Source organism: Podarcis gaigeae (genome assembly GCF_964106915.1).
Source record: "Podarcis gaigeae genome assembly, chromosome: 2".
NCBI lineage: Eukaryota > Metazoa > Chordata > Lepidosauria > Squamata > Lacertidae > Podarcis > Podarcis gaigeae.
Window position 1 is genome coordinate 36,969,692 of NC_139679.1, and position 22,270 is coordinate 36,991,961.

At 42.4% G+C, this 22,270-nt stretch overlaps 1 protein-coding gene across 7 annotated transcripts in view; it reads right to left on the reverse strand.

The window, feature by feature from the left end:
* Window positions 1–22,270, reverse strand: part of RNF157 (ring finger protein 157) — a 70,989-nt gene that overhangs the window by 35,339 nt on the left and 13,380 nt on the right. For all 7 annotated transcript variants that reach the window (XR_014560954.1, XM_083725684.1, XM_083725682.1 and 4 more), the window contains exon 2: window positions 10,659–10,777. Coding sequence is in view for 6 of the 7 variants with exons in the window: in XM_083725684.1 (XP_083581810.1) it covers window positions 10,659–10,777 (119 nt within the window). In the remaining variant the exon portion in view is untranslated. The remainder of the gene's footprint in view (window positions 1–10,658; window positions 10,778–22,270) is intronic.

Below are 22,270 nucleotides of genomic sequence, written 5' to 3' on the forward strand. Positions count from 1 at the left end.
GCTGGGAAGAAAGCAGCTAACATAGATGTACTCTTGAGTTATTAGTGTTGGGGTTTGTCCACATCAGAGCAAAATGTGGACCCCCAACCCAGTGCTGTTTGAGACCTTTCTAATTTCAAATGTGGCGGTTTTAAATCCTAATGGCTTTGGACTTTCCAAAGATTAAAAGCAAGCAAGCAAGCAAGCAAGCAAGCAAGCAAGCAAGCAAGCAAGCAAGCAAACCCACATTTCATAGGGGAACAGTTCATGACAACACTGGGATGGGGAGGGTGTCATGTTGATGCCCCTGCATTAATGGGGACACAGGCCCGTGCAAATCCACATTCTGCGCATGTGGACAAGCCCTTGGTTCACTGAAGCGCTCTTGATAAAGAATATTTCAACTTTAAAGAACAGATATCAAGGCAGAATTAGGATTCATTTCAAAAGGGTTTGGTGCTATCTGAAGAAGAGCTCTGTCACACACATGGCCACTCCGAAGGGCTTATCCAGCGTTCCCTTTCCTACGCTCTTTTTAGGCATGGTCCACACTTTATAAAGCTCTGTGTCAGAGCAACTTTTGTTTAGCTCCAGAGCCTTCCCTGGGAAAACCCTGAATTGACATTTGCTCCGATTCAGCTTTAAAGAGTGTTAAAGCGTGGACCTTTGCCTGGAGAGAGCTGGGCAAAAGGGTTAGCGTGGAGAAGCCCTCAGTCTTCTGTCTGGTGTGGCTCCAGTGTTGAGAATATATGACGTTTCAAACCCTAGCATGTTGGAATGCTTGTAACAAATGAACTATATGCTTCATTCTTGCCTATTTTCACATTTGGTTGAGTGTGTGCTTGTCCTCTCTCTCTCTTTCCTTTGAAGAACCCCTGTTTTTCATTGTGACATTTTCCTGTTTGAACATGCACTGTGTTAACCAATTTGTAAATATTGCTAGATCTATTGATATAATTACAGTATACAACACATAATACAATAGACCCGTGGGTCCTAATTTGGATGAATGTTGCCTTTTCTTACCAAGTTAATATTGTTTTGTTGTTTACTGAAGGTAATGTTGCATGTAAAAACTTTCCTTTTGTTCAGTGAAGCAGCAGATCCTAGCAGCTATGTCGATCAATCTGTCTTGTGCCTGTTTCATTAAGTACCTGCTTAATTCCTGCAGAATTTCTAATCAAGAGCTGAATAATGAATTTAAATACCTTTAAAAAAAATCTGAAACATTTATACTGTGCTGTTCAAAACTGAACATTGTCTAACAGAAAATTTAAAATAAATTAACAAAATCAGATACAAATCATAGAAAAAACTGTGGATTAAAAACCAACATCAATCACAACTCAAACCCCACTGATAAAATATCAGTGTGCACCGTACCCATTCCCCAAGTCCTCACAAACAAAAAGATACTAATAGCCTACCAGAAAAGCCAAGTATGGGGGCACGACCAGGCCAGAGGATAAGCCTCAAGAGGGTCATTTAGACTGGATTTGTGTTTGAGGAATGAAACCTCATTGAGCTCCCATTTGGACTTGTCACAGCTGCAATATACTCATCTATAGCTTATGAATGCTACATTGCTTCACGACAAATCCTTTCATTTTGAGTCAACAGCTTCTGGCTGACATAAGCAACTACAACACAGCATAAAGAACGCCCAGAAAGAATGAACTGTTAAAAGCATTCAGCCTAGCTCTACCAGATGTGGAACACAGGCATCATGACAATCCCAATACCCTTGACACAGAAATGTAGGTTTTGTAGCCAATCAAACGATGGCAGGGTCCAGTCCCAGAAGGGCCACTGATGTCAGGCCACACAAGTTCATGTGAAAGTTTATTGGCTGGAGCCAAACAATGCTCTGCACTGCAGAACACCAACTTACCTCGTAGAGCACACAATGCCAGCTCTGCTTTGTTCCAAGATGTTAGGAACACTATAAACCATAGAATAGTATACTCAGATTGCTGACATATCAACCCCCCAATTCACAAAGAAAGGAAACCTAGCTGGCTGCATTGCTACACACTGCAATGCAAACAAGGAGCCTTATGTCAAGCCTTTTGGTGCCACCAAGTGGTAATGTTTTGTTGTTACTTTAGCAGATGCACACAGGAAGAGGAAATAGGATAGGATTGTTGTTGTTTAGTCGTTTAGTCCGACTCTTTGTGACCCCATGGACCAGAGCACGCCAGGCGCTGTCTTCCACTGCCTCCTGCAGTTTGGTCAAACTCATGCTGGTAGCTTCGAGAACACTGTCCAACCATCTCGTCCTCTGCCGTCCCCTTCTCCTTGTGCCCTCAATCTTTCACAACATCAGGGTCTGTACTCCTACCATCCCTAACCATGGGCCACATTGAGTTGAGAGTCCAGCCATGTCCACAGGGCCAAAGGTTCAACATCCTTGTGTGTAGAGCAATAGTTCTTCTGATACTTTTATCCAGAGAGCTAATCATTGGCCTGGTTCTCATATGACACTAAGACAAATTATGACTTTGCATGATTGAGCAAGCATGCTGGTGCACAGTGAGAAACTCATGGTCACTTTGCTCCTCCTCCACTGCTACCACTCTACTGGGAGCCAAGTCATGGTTTGGTGCTTGATGATACATCCAAACCTGGGTCCATGGTTTGTTTCCATGGGGTGCCCCAAATCTTGCACAGCTACCAAAAGTAATCTAGACTCATCTACGTCTGGAAGAACCACACAAATTTGAGTTCTTAAAGCCACAATGTGTGCATAAATCAATGCTAAACTAATTTAAACCAATTATTAGTGGGGATGCTGCTTAAAGAAATTAAAGCAATGAACATGGTCAATTCTGAGTTCTGCTGCAAAACAAAAATCCTTAATTTTAATAACTATATTAAATGACATCCAATGTCTATGCTGATCCTTAAAGTATAATCTGGATAGAATGGGCAAGCCCCTCTAGGATTACCCAACAGGGGACCTGGCCTCACTGCAGGGAGTTTTCTAATCCTACAGCTGGATAGCTCAGTGGGTTAGAGTGTGGTGCTGATAATGCCAAGATTGCAGGTTCGATTCCTGTGTGGGACAACTGCATATTCCTGCATTGCAGGGCATTGGACTAGATGAGCCTCAGGGTCTCTTCCAACTCTACAATTCTAAGATTCTATGATTCTCACAACCTCTGTGGCATTTTGAATTTGTCACCCCTTAACCTTCTCCCTTGACAAAACAGAATACATGTCTCCAAAAACCTGGATTTTTTTTAATAATAAAGAAATTGTGCAAAACAGGTAAATGCATGCACATTGACTTTTCTCATGGCTCTGTGGGTTCCGGATCCATCACCGTCTATTTTCTAGACCATGGGGTCTAGGGTATACAAAGCAGGAAATGCATTGTTGTTGCCAATGGCACACACTATCAAGACACTTGCAGCAGATAATACAGTGGTACCTCGGGTTAAGAACTTAATTCGTTCCGTAGGTCTGTTCTTAACCTGAAACTGTTCTTAACCTGAAGCACCACTTTAGCTAATGGGGCCTCCTGCTGCCACCGTGCCGCTGGAGCATGATTTCTGTTCTCATCCTGAAGCAAAGTTCTTAACCCGAGGTGCTATTTCTGGGTTAGCGGAGTCTGTAACCTGAAGCGTATGTAACCCGAGGTACCACTGTATACTAAAACAGTTGAATGTCAGTAAGCACAATATGACTTCCTAGAAATTTTGCTATAGGTGCATGCCCACGCTTAGATGGATTTCAGCCTAAGTTCTATAGTGATTCATCTATCTCTGCCTCCAGTGTGGCTGGGTGGATTCTACCTTACAATCTGCTGCGTCGGCAGAACACTGGAAAAATGCATTGATCCTCAAGTGCTGCCAAAAATAATTCAAGAGCAAGGGCAAAAGGGGGGAGGATATCAAGTCACTCCTTGGCCAAATGGCTTTGATGCAAGAAAAGAAAAAAAAGGATGTGAATGCTGAATGCCGTTACCACAAATATGCACTTAGGTGCGCATAGACTTGGGAAAGAACCCTCAAACTGCTTTATTTATTCAAAGCAGTGCAGCACTGCTTCTAACCATACTACCAGGGATTTTCAAGATGTGCTAATCTGAACCGTGGCTGGGAACTCCATATATTAGTGGGATGCCTAGCAGGAAACAGGGCAGTGTTCATGTATGCCCAGGGGGCTCACTATGTCCTTTGGAAACCTCTGCACTGGGTCTATTGCTCTTGGAAAAGCACAAAAACAAATTAGCAGGTACCTGGTCCAGGGATAAGCAATCTCCCTTAGGGAACTAGAATATGGACACTGTCTCTGCCTGGAGGGGGAGCAACGTTTACTGTTCTACTAGTAAACTGGACAGTGTTCTCGAGGCTACAGGCATGAGTCTGACCAAACTGCGGGAGGCAGTGGAAGACAGGAATGCCTGGCGTGCTCTGGTCCATGGAGTCATGAAGAGTCGGACACGACTAAACAACAAATAAACTGCCATGTAAAGACTAAATGAAGCAGTATTGGAGATAGAAATCTGGAGGACCCCGTATGTTTGTATATTTCAGCTTCCTATAACCACACAGATACCAAACAAGTCCATTAGACTTGACTCCTGACGTCATCCTTCTACATTTGATGGCTTTGTTCCTACCACAAATAAATCCTTCAAACTCTTTTGATCGATGCCTTTAGAACAGAGCACAAAGTGGCAAAGTTTATTTTTCTTTCTGTGGTGTATAGTTTCAGCTTGCATGAAACTTTGTGGTGAAACCAAACATTAGCCATTGACTCAGCCAGTAGAGCATGAGACTCTGGATCTCAGGGTCGTGGGTTTGTGCCCCACATTGGACAAAATATTCCTGCAATGCAGGGGATTGGACTAGGTGGCTCTCACGGTCCCTTCCAACTCTGCAGTTCTATGATTACATCTCTAACACAATGAATGTTCAATTATTATTGCATTCTCTCATGTTTACAATGAACCACAAGAGTGCATAAAACAGGCTTCTAAAATATATTTAGAAATGTTAAAACACTCAGGATAATATTGACAGAAGTCATGTGCTAACGATTGTAGCAAGCAATTAGTGCTTTGGAATGAATTCCTAAGTAGAACAGCTGATTTCAAATCATTCTACTTTTCTTGGCAATTTAACAAATGCCAATTAATCCATCTACCCTTATTAATGGGGTTTGGTGGCTGCTGTGGCTGATATCTAGCCTGTTTAATTCAAATCTGCCTTTTATAAAATCGTTGGTGTCCTATAATAGGGGTTGCAAACCCTTTTGGGCCAACGGGCGCATTTGGAATTTTGAGAGAGCCTGTGGGTGCCAGTCACAAAACGGCTGCTGTGGGCATAAGGCATAACACAAAATGGCTGCAATATGGACATGGGATCATGACTGCCACATCCAAAAGAGCAGAAGAGGAGATAGGAACACAAAATGGTGCAGGCATGCCTCTTCATTAGCTGCCCAACCATCTAGTCCAACTCTCTGCAATGCAGGAATCTTCACCCAATATCGGACTTGAACCCACAGCCTTGAGATGAAGAGTCTCCTGTTTTACCAACTGAGCTATTCCTTGGGATGCCCACATAACAGATGGCATCTATTTAAACATTTTAATAAATAAACACTTTGTGGGACGGGTAGGCAGAAATCGATACCAATCCACTCACAAGACGAAAGATTTCCATGAGTGGATTAAAAAAGCGGACAGACAGTATGCACTTGTAACTTTAACACAGTTTATGTTGGCCCTGCCAAGCCAGAGAAAATCATTTCGAATCCAGCCCTGGGCTGTGACGAGACTAATCACTACAATGTGCTCAGCAAGCGATGCTCAGCAAGAGCGGGCTTCTTCACAGGCAAGCAAAAACATTATCTAGGCCAAATGCTTTGCTAGGAGGAAATGCCCCATTACTGAGTAAATGGGGGCCATTTAGAATACAAAACAAGGAAGTGGTGCCTGACAGAGGAGGAAGGGAATAGGCATCTCTGCAGAAAAAGTGTCACTCTCTGTCTTGACTGAGAAGCGACACATGTGTAGCTTCTAATGCCCCTTTCCCTGCCACAGAAAGAAGCCCTCTGTATTCCACTGGATCAGAACAATCAATGGGTCAAGCATAACGAAAAAGGAAAAGGGAGTGGGGAGGAAGAAAGCTTGAATAAACAGCACACAGCATGGTCAGGAAGTTAAGGGAACAAAGAATGCTATGATATTATTTGCCAGCTCCATTTCTTAATGCTCACTTGCTCCAATATGTGTCCTAAAACAGAGACACCAGCTCAACTTTCTGTTTCCCGGCCCTCAAAGTTTAGGAATGTCTCAGAAGAGCAATTTTGTTTTAAATAAACGTTGCACTCTATTAGAGGGACCCTGCAGAGAAGCTGCTCTCAGTAGTTACTGGGTGGGTGGGTAGTACAATTGGATGAAGATTTCCTTTCTTAGGCTTTTTAGTTCTTTGGTAAAGCTGCAGGTAGTAACAAGTTTTTTTAATGTGCTGCTACTTTTAGCTATGCTACTATTCTTTCTGCTGTGAAACTACATTGAGCATTATTTTAAACAAAATGAGAAGTGAAATATAATTGCATCACAAATCAAAACTACGTTCCACTGCAGAGGCTTCCAGGTTCAGGGTTAATGTGATTGGGGCTGAGAATACATGGCAGAATTTTGAATTCCAGATAATAAGATATTACACAATACAGAACAGGTTATGTGCATAAACAATGCATAGACGCAGGAAATGTTATGGGCACAAGCACTGTACACCTGGATCTCCAACAGAGGGGGGAAAGAACTGTCCTCTCACTGTATAGCACTCTTGGGACTGGGGTGGGCACTTAGATCAAGTAATAAATTACAGTGAACCTAGTGAATATCCCCATAGCTGGGCAGGACTCAACATAAGGCTTTTTTGGAAGCAGCTTTAGGCCAGGAATATTTGCAGATCATGTGGCTAGATGGTTAGCTGGGTAGGGCAAAAGAGAGTGGGGGCAGGTGTATCAAAGCTAGTAGCAAATCAATAGCTTGCCTTCGTCTTCTTTCAGTTATTATTTAATGTACATTGTAAGAAACAGGTTGCCTGTTTTGAAGAAGCTGAAAGTGGCAAAGCGTCACATTTACATGCAAAAGCTCTATAGCCAAAAGGCAAACAAACAAACACAGGGACATTGTGAGAGACGAAGAGAGGAAGCCGTATCTTGGAGAGATATCCTCCAGGATATTTACTAATGCACGTGACCAAATTGGCTCAGGGAAAATGCCTCAGACAAGGTTATAGTGCTGCTGAAAAACAAGGACAACTTGGGCTACTTGTTCCTTGTTTTCAGCTACTTTCTCAATTTAAAGATGCAGATATTCCCCAAACGATGACCTGGAGTTTACTGGCTCAACACTACTACCTTTGAACCCCCTTTGTATTTGCACCAAGAGAGAATTGTCTCCTGCTGGTGTCTTGTGCGAAGGTCTAGTGTGGGGACAGGCGACCTCCACCTCACAGACCTATTTTGCCCTAGTATGGGTTCCAGTTTTGGCCTGCAAAGCTGTTTTCCCCATACCATGCCCACCTGCCCCACGCCTGATATCTAGGACTATAGATTACAGAATTGTAGAGTTGGAAGGGACCATGAGGATCAGCTAGTCCAACTCCCTGCAATGCTGGAATCATTCACCCTGTGTGGGGCTCAAGCCCATGGCCCTGTGATTAAGAGTCTCATGCTCTAGTGAGCTATCTCTCATGAGGAAGTCTGCAGCCAGTCAGTCCTTGAAGGAGCTTGCAAAGAGCCCTGCATGGCAACCTGAATAGCTGGCAATAGGCAGCACTTCAAAGAATAATGCAGGGCTCTCTGCTTCTACTCTGAAGTCTCAATGGTCATAGGGGTTTCAATGACCCCATCTGATGTCCCTGTGACATCAAGTGATTGACTGGTAAATGGCCACGACCACCTGTCAAATTCACCCATGAGGAAGCAAAAAGTCCCATGGTTCAAATCTTAAAGGTAAAGGGTCCAGTCGTGGCCGACTCTGGGGTTGCGGCACTCATCTAGCTTTATTGGCCAATGGAGCTGGTATACAGCTTCCGGGTTATGTGGCCAGCATGACTAAGCCGCTTCTGGCGAACCAGAGCAGCGCACGGAAACGCCGTTTACCTTCCCGCTGAAGCAACACCTATTTATCTACTTGCACTTTGATGTGCTTTCGATCTGCTAGGTTGGCAGGAGCTGGGACCGAGCAACAGGAGCTCACCCCGTCGCGGGGATTCGAACTGCCAACCTTCTGATCGGCAAGTCCTAGGCTCTCCACCCACGTATCTCTGCCATAAACTCACAAGGTGATCTTGGGAAGGCCACTCCTTCCCAGCCTCAGTACCCAAGATGCAAGATGGAGCACAATAACACCAACTTACCTTACAGGGCTATTATAGTATTACAATTGGATGGTGCCACGTGAAGGACTTTGAACACATGAGTAGTTCTAAACAAACATTAAGCACTGCTAATAATAATAATAATTTTATTATTTATACCCCCCCCCTCCACAATCTGGCTGGGTTTCCAGTAACAGCCACACTTAAAGTGGATGACCCCACCGCTCACACTGTAAGCAGAGTACTAATAAAGAACAGGTATTTAAATCACCCTGCTAATACAAATAGTCTTTGGACACCCTCCTGCAAGATGCCCTTTACTCCCCTAGGATAGGTGCATTATTTTGGAAATTCCAGCTAACGAATCTTTGTTCTCCAAAACCTGAACAAGGAAAGAACTGAGCAGCAATAAAAGTGTTCCACTGCAGCCGTGCCACCCTTACTCTAGCCCCCCTCCACTCCTAGGTAAAAGCCCTACTCATGTATTTATTCGTTACAGGGCATTCATATGCAACAACAGGAGCAAGGGCACACTTCTAGCCCTGCCTCAATGTTGTGTCTCTGTCTCTGAAGCATCTCCTCAGCTATGTGTGTCAAAGGATGGAGGCCTGACATGAGAGCCCTTTGTGTTAGTGCATAAACAAGACAGTGCAACATCATGAGCATGTCTAAAACCATAGCCCTCACCCTACACATGAGCAACCCTACAGGCAAGTTAGGGTGTGAGCACAGCAAAAAGTTCTGATGAACTGAAAAGCTGTTCTGCTTCTTCCATCCATCTCACAGAACACCAATTCTGGATGCTGTAGAAACGCACCTCCCCATCTTATAGTTTCACACAAAGGACAACGTTCTGAATGTGACAGGGAAGAAGGATAGAAGACCCTCTGTCCATAATTAATGTCTTGCACATCCTGAAGGTCTGAAACACGGTCTGACATTTAACGCTTTGCTGAGCTAGCAGGCAATAAAGCAAGGCTGCTTCAGCCTGAGAAATAGGATCAGGGACACTTTGTGGCTGCTCTTTAGAACAAACACATCAAGACACACAGACCCAAGCAGAGGAATGAAGGGTGGGGGTGGAAAAAGAGCAAAAGCTCTGTCCAGAATACTCTGCATCAAAATGTCAGGCTTCTCTTGTAAATAGTGGAAGGGAAGCTAAGAATTAACTACTTAAGACAAAGGAGCACATAGGAAATGTTGAACTGCTTGGAACCTCAAGTGTGGAAAGAACACCCTTAGGTGACGAGATACAGGTGAATCATACAGCAATTCTGCTTGTACAGTCCTCAGACACACCGTTCTTAGACACACAAATCACAAAGTTAATTAAACCAAATAATGGCACTTCCTCCTCAATTATCTGTAAAAGCACTTCGTGCCATACATAAACACACAAAGTCTATACACTTTTTATTATTATTTGCAATGTTTATTCAGTATTGCACACATTGGATTCCTGCAAATTCTGTTTAAGAGTTGTTTGTTTAAAGAAGCGCACTCTACAGTGCTAAGAAGGACACACGTCTCCTTATCATAGGGAAAAAACACATCCTCTCAAACCCTCGCACATCAACAAGCAATCTTATTCTTGTTCTTTTTATTTACTAAATGTGTAACTGCCCTTCATCTATAGATCTCAGGCAGATTCGCCACAAAAAAATTACAATTCAAAAGATACAAAATGCATTAACATTTCCTGCAGCAATACTATCCCTCCTACACAGTTCATGCTAACTAGATATTCCACATTTGCTTTTGAATTGAGACTCAGGGGAATATTGTATAAAGGATAACATGTGGCTGAGGGATGTTTCAGACAGCCTTCTAGATAAAGCACCCAATACTGCCTCCTGGTACCCTCAGAGAAGCGCTTGATTATGTGAATCATTGCAAACCACGCATTTCTGAGTAGTCACCAATTTGCATCTGGGTTGCCCATGTCACCAAATGGACAACACCTCAGAACCAATGAACATTCACAGCTAGATTTAAGAGCTACCTAGGCATGTTAAGAACCCTACTGTGTTTTTAGGGATCTTGAATTGGATTCTGAAACAGATCTAACATAAAAATGCCTTCCCATTAGACACATAACAGCTTACTTATTATATTTATATCCCACCTTTCCTCCAAAGAGTTCAAAGTGGTGTACATATTCCTCCCATTTTATACGTACAGCAACCCTGAGAGGTAGGTAGAGTGAGGATGAATGCAGAACAAAACAAAAAAACTCCTAAAAAGGAATATTTGTTCCATGTCCACTCATACCCCCCCCCCCCAGCTACAAATCCAACTTTATTAAAATGGGATTTTCCCCCTCCTTACCGCTACAGGCCTGTTCCCAAGGAAGTTGAGATCGCTGTTTTCTCCAAAAAGGTAGCCCTCAGGATGCGTGGAATCAAACTTCTCACCTCCCATGATGAAGTGACTGGCAAAGTAGCTTCCTGAAAAAGAGAGGGAAACAAAGAGGCTGGTTAGAATTAGGAGCAGAGAAAGGAGTTCAGTATACAGTAGTACCTCGGAGGTCCATTCTTAACCTGAAACTGTTCTTAACCTGAAGCACCACTTTAGCTAATGGGGCCTCCTGCTGCTGCTATGCCGCTGGAGCACAATTTCTGTTCTCATCCTGAAGTTCTTAACCTGAGGTAATATTTCTGGGTTAGCGGAGTCTGTAACCTGAAGCGTATGTAACCTGAAGCGTATGTAACCCGAGGTACCACTGTACTATGAAGGAAAGGAACCATCACAGAGGTTCTAATTATCATCATGGACACAATCAGTACAATGCACTGTGGAATAACTCGCGAAAATGAATGCTTCAATTTTAAAATAACAGTAAGCTCCTAGCCCTCATGGTTGTGGAGATATTTACTGGTTTCATTCAAAACTCCAAAAGCAGAAGAGGTGAGTCAGTAGCAAACATTTTATTTCCCCGTCCCTCCTTGCAGCCTCCTACCCCTACAAATCTACAGTATGCCTGCCTCCAAGCCATATGATGTTTCTCTTCCAACACCCACTTTTCCTGGCAGAGTTTCCAAATTTGCAAACTGAAAAAGGAAAGGAAAAACGGGGTAGCTGGCACTTTTATAGTGCTTTTAATTGTTATGTGTATTGAACTTCACATAAATAAGTCGACTTCCTGATTTGTAGCTCAGCCGCTTAGCCACTAGGCTTAAATTTACATTATTTGTTAATAACTACATTTTATAAGTCATTGGTTGGCACACCATATTTTTACAGCATTGCTTAACTCTGCCATCCCAGTACAGCATTTTTCACAGGTGTGCACTTAAGTCTCTCCCACAACTGTAAACCATGAATAATAATGATGCTGAGAAACAGTCCAAAGGCTATCACTTAAGGAGACTGCAACACTTGCAGGGACAACACAAGGTCTGTTGCCAGAGTAACACATACATTTCCCCGCAGTAGGGTTTAGCAGCGTTTTCAGGTTAGCTGTACATATTCAAAATGGAAACCTCTGTGGTTGGTTTTATTCTCTATTATAGGACTCAAAACAGACAGACCTGTGCTGAATTCATTTGACATCTCTACCAGAGATACGCTCCCCCCTCCCCCTCCCACCGAAGGAGCAAATATGTACGGGAGTACTCTTAGATGGGACGCGGGTGGTGCTGTGGGTTAAACCACAGAGCCTAGGACTTGCTGATCAGAAGGTTGGCAGTTCGTATCCTCGTTGCTCCTGCCAACCTAGCAGTTCGAAAGCACATCAAAGTGCAAGTAGATAAATAGCAGGATGGTAAAGGGCGTTTCCGTGCACTGCTCTGGTTCGCCAGAAGCGGCTTAGTCATGCTGCCCACATGACCCAGAAGCTGTACACTGGCTCCCTCAGCCAATAAAACGAGATAAGCGCCACAACCCCAGAATCGGCCACAACTAGACCTAATGGTCAGGGGTCCCTTTACCTTTACCTTACTCTTAGATATCTGGAAGTCCCAGCTGGTCCTTGGGCAGCAGGTTCACCAGCTACAGCCATTCCAGTATACAAGTAGGGTTGCCATGGTAACCCATGTTCTGATAAACCTGGACTGCTGTAATGCACTCTGAGTGGCTGCCATTTCAAGATGACTTAGATGGTGCAGCTAGTACCAGCTCCTAGTTTGCCAAGTGGAGCAGCTAGCTTGAGCTACGTGACTCAAAAGGAACCACACCGACTGCCAATATATTTCCCGTCCAAATTCCAAGATGTCAGCAATAACTTTAAAAAGCCCTAGACAGCCCCAGACCGAGACATTTGTGTTTTTTTTAATTTTATTTTTTTATAATAATTTTTTATTGATTTTCCAACACAAATTAAAAAACAAAACAACGCACAATACATAGACAAACAAAACATATAAACATGTATAATTTCAAAACCTCTTTTTCATAAACCTTACTTCCCAGACTTCCCCTTACCTCCCCTTTTCTGCATCCCTGTTTTAAAATTTCTTCAACAACCCCATACTCCAATTAACTAATTGCTCATTTTCTTTTTTTTTAGCTTCTTCTCATACTTAGTCAATTACAGCTGTAATTCTATATTTTTTCCTTTCCCTTGACATTTTAGCACTCATTAATTTTACAACAGTTCTTGAGATATACTTTAAATTTCTTCCAATCTTCTTCCACCGTCTCTTTTTCTTGGTCACGGATTCTGCCCGTCATCTCCGCCAATCCCATGTAGTCAATCACCTTCGTCTGCCACAGACCGAGACATTTGAAGGAGGCACCTCTCCCTCTGTTGTCTTGCCTAAGCATTAAATTCTTCTGGAGAGGCCCTTCTCTGCATCCCACCTTTGAGAGTTGTACATTACGTGTTTCTTCTTCTCACTTGTAGATTGTCTTCCATACACACAGTTTTAACAATGAGTCCATTAGTGACTTTGGAGGCCAATTCCGGATCCACACGTCCTTCCACAGTGGGGACATTGCTTTCCAGGCGGGAGTTGATCACAGTGTGGATTTGCCAAGCGTGCCTTCCTCCTAGAACATTTGTCCCTTGTGTCCTGAGTTTGAGTGTCTTCAAAGCCTGTTACACCTTTGGTAAAGGCTGTTCTCCAATTGGAGTGCTCGCAGGCAAGTGTTTCCCAATTGTAGGTGTTTATACTACATTTTTAAAGATTTGCCTTGAGACAGTCTTTAAACCTCTTTTGTTGACCACCAGCATTACGCTTTCCATGCTTAAGTTTGAAACATTACTTGCAGGGGCATACCTAGGGGTTGGTCAGGTTGGCTCCTGCAAATGGTCAGACCCGGGGAGGGGGGATGCAAAATCACTCCTATCCACTGACTCAGACTGGCTAGGAACCCGGCCACCCATGTGTACACATCCCGGGCTGCTCCTCTGGGCAGCCAGTATCTCCTTGTCAAGGGTGCAAGGGATTGTGGGGCACCAATATAGCTCCTTGTCAAGGGCGCAAGGGAGCCTAGGTACACCTCAGATTATGTAGCAATGGAAGAGGAAGGGCCTTCTCTGTTGTGGCACCCTGTCTGTGGTATGACCACTCCTCTGAGGCCCAGCTAGCACCAACTTTGGCTCTGTTCTGGTACCGCATTAGTACTTGGTTCCTCAAGCATGTGTGAACTGTTAATCTTGCAGCCTAATGTTACAGCTTTAAGATGAATATTTTATAGAACATTTTACTCGCTCTTGGTTTTACTGATGTCGTGTCGCCTGCACAAATTGTGAACCCCGCAACGTGATAGAGGGCAGGGTATATAAACAAGTTAGTAAATGCATCAATGATGCATTTCTAGAAGTTTGAAGTTTTCTGCAGAGAAATATAGCCATGGAAATTTTTCCAGCCCGTGTTAAAGAAAGCCTTGAGGTCATCTGCCCTGAGGCACTATGTTCCATCTTGAAAAAGTAGCTTTATGCATCATATCCAAAGTTAGTCACAGTCACGAGCACACCCACTGAAATCAATGGACTTAGGAATATGACAAACTCTGTGTATCACCCAGGGCATGTTTTTTTTTTTTTTAAAAAAAAACAGTCTGAGGTACCACCAAAAAAAGAACATTTGAGCAAAAATGGAAATCTTGCAATTGCTGTGAAAGCCTCAGATTGTGATCGACTTCCATGGCAGTGGAATTTGAGACTACCCTGCCACATAAAAATAATAGGATATGGCAACACTTGGAAAACTCTGTATGGAATTTAAACAAAAGGGTAACAAACTTCTCTCTTTACAGCTCACATACAGCTTCCTTCACATATCTTTTATTGACTGTTTGTTTGAACATCTTAGAATAGAACCACTCACAGCAGGCTTGCAATGTGTATACATACACTACCCATGCCCCTTCTAATGCACTTTTATCCCAACTACGGGATTTAGCAAAAAAGGTCAAATGCACTTTTAACAATCTAGTATTACAATGCTAGTGGTAATAGATAGGCCTTTGCTTTTAAAGAAAACGAGGATAAGAGCTTTCCCCGGCAGAGTGGTTTCATTTGTTGTCCTTTCCACAACAGCTTGGTTAACCTTGAAGGTATTACACAGAGCATACCTTGCCATTACAAACTTTTACATGGCTACTCTCCTGAAACTGCCAATTATTCAAGTTTTGCCCGTCCTCTGATCCAAACGAGCAAAACCACATCACCGCTACTACTATAGTAACGCTTTTATAGAACAGACCATTGAAGTAAGAACTACACACTCATCTTTAAGGAGTATATAAACATTTCTATTTCGCAAGCTATTTTCCAGTTGGATGGGTTGAGGGCCGTTATTAAAAGCCGCACACTGCAACAGTTAATTCAAAACGTGCTCTCTTCACTCCTCTGCTGTCCTCACCTTGAGGTGAGGATTGGTGATAGGTATACAAAAGTCAGCTGAATCATCACTTCATAGGTTACAGAAATGTGTAACGACAATTACTCTAGTAATTGCTTCCGTAGCACATTTTAATCTGGTGAGGGACATTATTTTATTTTAAAAATATTGAAAGCCCACCCTTTCACCCGTAAAACTTTCAAGGTGACTTTATAGACTATTATGTTTGACCTCGCAATGACTCTTTTTGGTGGGTTACTATGGTTTATATAAAGAAACTTCAGCTTGGGTAACAAGCCTGCACAGTGAGTCAATATCACAAATATGGATCTTAAGCCAGGTCAGAGACTCTATAAAATCAAACTTTCTTTTCAATTCTCATAATATTTTGTACATGGCTTTGCACATATTGAACCAGTCTGATGAATGCTCTAGCTAGCATGATTTATCTTCATCTACTTCTATTTTCCAGACAGAACCTCAACATTTACAATACAGTGCTACCTCGGGTTAAGTACTTAATTCATTCAGGTTCTTAACCTGAAACTGTTCTTAACCTGAAGCACCACTTTAGCTAATGGGGCCTCCCTGCTGCTGCCGCACCACCGGAGCACAATTTCTGTTCTCATCCTGAAGCAAAGTTCTTAAACCGATGTACTATTTCTGGGTTAGCGGAGTCTGTAACCTGAAGCGTATGTAACCCGAGGTACCACTGTATGTTTTATCCTTTTTGTGTGTATGTAAGCTGCCCGAGGTATTACCTGCTACAGAAAGGCTATATAAACATTTTTAAACAAACAAACAATCCATTTCACAGCGCTTTTCTTCTATCTGTTCACATCAACAAGGTTTCATTAGTGTCAGATTCTTTGTGGGGGGCACTGATGGGGTGGGGATGTGTTTACCCCATGCAAAGACATTTACACCTTGGCTAGAGACAAATTAGGAATGGTCTTGTGATAAGAAACAGCAGCATTAAGTAGTAGTATCTCACAACCAAGTACAGAATATAAATGCATTTTGTATGACGTTGTCGGGTGAACATAGATTAAAAATTCTGCCCTGGAAACACAGTGGTTGCACAGTAAACGGAAGTGTGAACACTGTCCCTATCTTAGCAGGACTCTGCTTCAAATCTGTTGACCATCATCCACTCGACAACTGCATCCAGGCACTGGTTCAATCTATGCACTGTCTTCTCCTGACTCAGATCTGATAGCAAAGCAAAGCCTAGTGTCATCAGGATACTGACACTGTACCCCAGACCTCCTATTGGTTTGCTCCAAACAGATTCATATAGATGTTAAGTAGCATTGGGATAAGAAGGGTGTCACAGTTAAATTGCCAAAACCTAGAACGTGCAGCCCCCTAGCCGCTAAGAGATCCAGCAGCAGTAGGGTTGCACTCTGCCACCTGTCCCTCGAAGGAGGTCATTTGTTAGGGCAACCAAGGCCAATTCCGTGCCAAGCCTGAATCCAGAGTGAAATAGGTCCAGTTAAAACAGCTGCACGTATAACAACAATTTCAAAACTAATAGAGATACCGAATGGATAAAAATAAAATCTCCACTTAGGAGGCTTGAACTTATTTGCCATTGACCTAGTAGCTGCCATTTCATTCTGAATTTTAAGTTTAACACACTCCCTTTTTTGTGTGTACACTGCCTTTTCATGGTGTATGAAAGGCAGTGCAGAATGTTTTTAAAGAAATAAAAATTTAAAGGCAACAGTTCAAAATGAAACAAAGCTCTCTTTTATAAAACATCTACTGAAAAACCTGCAGCATCCCCTTGCAAATATCAATACTGTATATTTGTCAGCAAAAAAACAACCCCTATACAATTGTTTCCAATCAAGAAGAACACGAGGCACCTCTATAAACGCCAAGATGCAGCTCATCATTTAGGAAGGTTCTGCAATCAATTATTGATGCCTGCTGCTTTCTGGCCCCATTTTTTCCATGTACATAATTTATAGGGAAACAAGAGTTGGGGGGGGGGGGGAGAGGCAGACAGACAGACATTTGAAAGAACCCTGGAGCTCACCAAAACCAATGTAGGCACATGACTGAGGGGCAAGAGAAAAGGAATGCAGTTTGACCAGAGAGTTAATCTAGCCTTCTAATGAAACATGGAAGAAGCTGAGAGATGCAGAACCTGATTTAAAAGTGAGTATAGTGAAAACCTTGCAACTTTCTTCGAAAAACAGATGCAGAATCACAGCAAGCCACACATTTAGGTGACCAGATGCAGTGGGAGGTCAGGATTCAGTTGTGCAGAAGAAAGCTGAGCCTGGCAAGGGCTGCAGGGCTGTGCATATAAGGTTGCCATATTCCAGAAAGTGAAAATCCAGACACAAATGCTGTTGAGCGTTTTTGTCATACATTTTTTTGCCAATTTCCACCCAGGCACTGCTTCCAACTGCAGTATTCCAGGTATGTCTGGGAATTCCATGCACAGCCTTAGATCTGTACAGTACTTATCAAAAATCCCTCATCTTGCCTCTCTATGAGCTTCCAGTTCATCTTGTCTACACATACAGTGGTACCTCGGGTTAAGTACTTAATTCGTTCCGGAGGTCCGTAGTTAACCTGAAACTGTTCTTAACCTGAAGCACCACTTTAGCTAATGGGGCCTCCTCCTGCTGCTGCACCGCTGGAGCACGATTTCTGTTCTCATCTTGAAGCAAAGTTCTTAACCTGAAGCACTATTTATGGGTTAGCTTAGTCTAACCTGAAGCGTATGTAACCTGAGGTACCACTGTATTACCTCACCCAGCACATGTAGCTTTAGATCCTGGTCTCCAAAGAATCCATTATGAGGTGCTAAAGAGATCTTATTTGATATTTTACAGCAAAGCAACCCATCCACAAAAAAGGTCTATGAGAGGGAGCATAATGGCCAAATGGCTCTGAGTTCAAGTTTGCTTTTCAATGCTGAATATGCAAGAGAGTGTAGCACACACTCCCATAACCAAGGCTAAGAGACTCAGCTGTGAACTACGCAGTCCCCACTTTGAGCCTCCCCTCAGATGCCTATCTGTTATGTGAACACAACCACCAGGAGAACGAAATTCACCTATGCTCCCTGACAGCCTAGCAAGCTGCTTGTTGTTTCCCAGTGACAAAAACGCACAGCAACAAGCAAGTGTCAGGCAGGAACAGCAGAACTACGCTTTTAGAAAACAACTGGTTAGACCCCACACAGCTGTGTGCCTTACAGATAGTGAGCAGTAGCTTTATCTTTCCAAAATTAATCTCAGGTGTCTCAACTGGCTGCTTTAATTACAAAGACCTCTCCAGAGAGACTACTCTTCATTACCCTGGTGTACAGATAGTTATTAGCAAGACAGAACCCACAAAAGTTTGCATCATCCTAGAAGCAAGGTGGACAAGCCTGGAGAGAACATGGCATAACACCTTAATATCACTTCTGTGATAAGTAAAGATATTCTACAGTCCAACCTATTGTGATTAGAGCCTAGGTTGCACATATCCATCCACCCTTTCCCTTTCAGCATCATTCTACTTTCTCTCTTTTTTTCTTCCAATTTTTTTTACTGATATTCCAGATTTTTCACACAGAAAAAAGAAAAAAAAAACAAATCAAAGAAAATAAACTAAACACATAATTATTACTTCAAATACCTAAATCTCTTAACATTGGTAACTGACTTCCTCAAATCCCCTCTATCTGAATTTCATTATCTCACCTGTATAACAGATCTCCAATTTCATATTTCTAATAATATTAACTCCTTTCATTAACTAACCTCTTCTCCCTTATTATTATTCTAATCATTAATATTTAGTACCACATATTCTTATTCTACCCCAAGCCTATTTGTTAATGCCAAGAATTTCCTATTTACCTTACATTACAATATTTAGCTAAATATTCTTTAAATTTCTTCCAATCTTCTTGTATCTCCTCTTCCTTCTGGTTGCGGATTCTTCCAGTCAGGTCGGCCAGCTCCAAAAAGTCCAACATCTTCATCTGCCATTCTTCTAGTGTTGGTATCTCTTGCGATTTCTAGTTTTTGGCTAATATCACTTCTGTGTAAGCAGTAAAGATATTCTACAGTCCAACCTGTTGTGATTAGAGCACATATCCACCCTTTCCCTTTCGACATCACTCTACTTTCTCTGCAGCTTTGGTGGGTGGGGAATCCTGATGTTAGGTTCACTTTGGAGGGTAAGCAGGAAACGTCCTTGTCTTGGAATTATAGAGTTGGAAGGGACCACAAGGGCCATCTAGTCCAACCCCTTGCAATGCAGGAATATTTTTGCCCAACATTAAGCTTAAACTCATGACCCTGAGATTAAAAGCCTCATGCTCTACCAACTGAGCTATCCCAGTTTTAGATGTCTTCTGAAAATTACCATTGCTTATCCAGGCCTTTGCAATACGTATTTGTTTCCTTTCAAATCAACCAGTATTTACAGATGTTTTATTTGTGTTTTTCCTGATGCCTTTACTGATTCCATTGTAATCCTGTATCGCTACATACTGCTGCATTATGCCTTTATGAAAGTGCAGATTTATAAATATTTGAATAAATAAATGAACCATCACATTCTGCCAGTACAAGGATTTCTGCTTGTGCCCTGGGACATTCCACACCTTGCACCCTCTGCAAAGCTGCTCCAGGTGGTTGGGGGGACCTTTAGAACCAATTTAATGGGGGCACTGTGAGGATAGGAGAGAACATTCTGTTTCACAAGGATAAATCCTTATACTGATGGCACAAGAAGCTCAGAGCTACATTAAATTCCACCCTAAATAAATAGAAGAAGAATCCTTAAGTTTTAGAGCTTTCATACTTTGGGTGCATGAGCATATTTAAAAGACTTGTCGCTTAAAACAGATCTTTCTGATTTTTGTGAGATGAGGATGAGAAAGTGTACTGCACTTTAACGGGTTCAAAATGCTTCCTATAGTCTCTCACTACTTCCTACATCAAACCTGCTATTTGGAACGTGTTTAACATTGCTCCCATTCAAACCAACCAGAAGTTCAATAAATACAGTGGTACCTCAGGTTACATACGCTTCAGGTTACACATTCCGCTAACCCAGAAATAGTGCTTCAGGTTAAGAACTTTGCTTCAGGATCAGAACAGAAACTGTGCTCCAGCGGCTCAGCGGCAGCATGAGGCCCCATTAGCTAAAGTGGTGCTTCAGGTTAAGAACAGTTTCAGGTTAAGTACGGACCTCTGGAACAAATTAAGTACTTATCCTGAGGTACCACTGTAAGGCTTAAAAATCACTTGTTACATACAAAGCTAATAAATTTCCGCCGGTTGCATGCATACTCGATCACCACAGCAACAAGCATAGCAAGTGTCCAGATTAATAACAGATGCACCTTTCCTAATGACTTGCTATATATGCAGAAAACACTCTATTCATCAAAGGTGTATAGCCACTTCATATACTTCTAAGCCCCTCACCACCTGGCAAAGCCATCCGCACACCTCATCAGGAAACCACAGATCAACCTAATGCAATATAACTGTGTCAGAAGCATAGGGGGAAAGCAGGAATCGCTTGCAGATCCTATAACTCAAACAGGTGAGCCAAGCTGCAGAACACATATCAGATCACGTATATGTAGCTGATAAAACACTTAACACGCATTACAAAAAAGCATTTACAGTACTCATGTTACAAATTAGGAAAAAATGTCCTTGGGGTGGTATTTATGATTATGGTTTTAGAAGCTCTTAAAATCAGTCTATAACAAAGATCTCAAAACACAAGCGAGCAGATCACTCAGGGAAGTAAGCCAAGCCACAGAATACAACTGAAGCCACAATATGCCTTCTTAATGTCAAGGAATTGCACACCATCACTGACTGCTACTCAATCAAACTCAAAAACACTGCCTTGCACCTTTAGACATACAGTATATTGTTAGAGGCTTGAAGGGTTGCTGTGGAAAATACTGGTGGGTTGCTTCCATGAATGTGATTCTGTAACCATGAGATTACAGGCACAGGTTAATTCCAGCCATCCAGATGTTTGGGACTACAATTCCCATCACTCCTAGCTAACAGGACCAATGGTCAGAGATGATGGGAAGTATAGTCCAAAACATCTGGAGGGCCGGAGTTTTGCCTATGCCTGGATTAGAACCCAAAAGAGGAAATGTGCTGAACTGGCCAAACCAATCTCTCTGTAAACTAATGGTCTTAGCTGGCCAGTTAAGTACTGTCATCAGCATCTTCAAGAGTGAGCCATGTTACTATAGCAACACTAAGTGGAGATGCTTCCAGGAAGAGGAGAGTGGGCCTTTTCTCACCTTACCTGGCCGGATGAGTCTTGCTCTGTGCTGAATCCAAAGCTATGGTTTTGGGGAAACCCAGAAAGCTAATGGGAGTGTTCATGTGGGAATGCTGTGAGCCTTTCCATCCTATGCTCAGGTTGTATATGTCTGTAAATTAAACTGTATATCCTAAAGATACCACAGTCCCCATTCCCCTTCACTCTATGGACACCAACAATATATACATATACACACATAATGATCTACCTACCTACCTACCCACACCCACCATCCAGATATGGTGGCAGCTACCATCACTACTTCTAACTAGCCTTCTACTTGTCAGGTAGTGGCACATTCACCATTTTAAACTGCGTGGGAGAAGTCACACATCGTTTCCAGGTCTTCTCAAAGTCCTCATTTTCCTTCACTGACATGCATAGCTGCATTAAGCTGCCCATCGACTAAAATGGCCACTTTTAAAGCTGACTTTAAAAACCACACAATGGATTGGCACCAGACCAATGAAATAGATTCTCTATTGGGATATCTGATTGTTAAAAACAACAATTTCAACCTCCAACATGGCAACTTTTAAGGTATGTGTTTAGTAAGGGGAGAGATGCTGGCAACAAAAACCACCTACTCTTCAAGCTACAATTTTTAACTTGCTGCAAACCCAGCCATTTTTTAACCAACATTTCTGAAACAATTTTATTTGCTTATACAGAGAGATCCTCCATATCGATTTTATAAGGAACAAGATTTGCATGCTTTGTAACGGCAGAAAATTCAAAGTACACTCGGCCCTCAAACCTCAGATATGCAATTGTGGCTCTATAATCATCACAGTTCTTCCTCAAAGATTTCTTTAAAAATAGCACAGC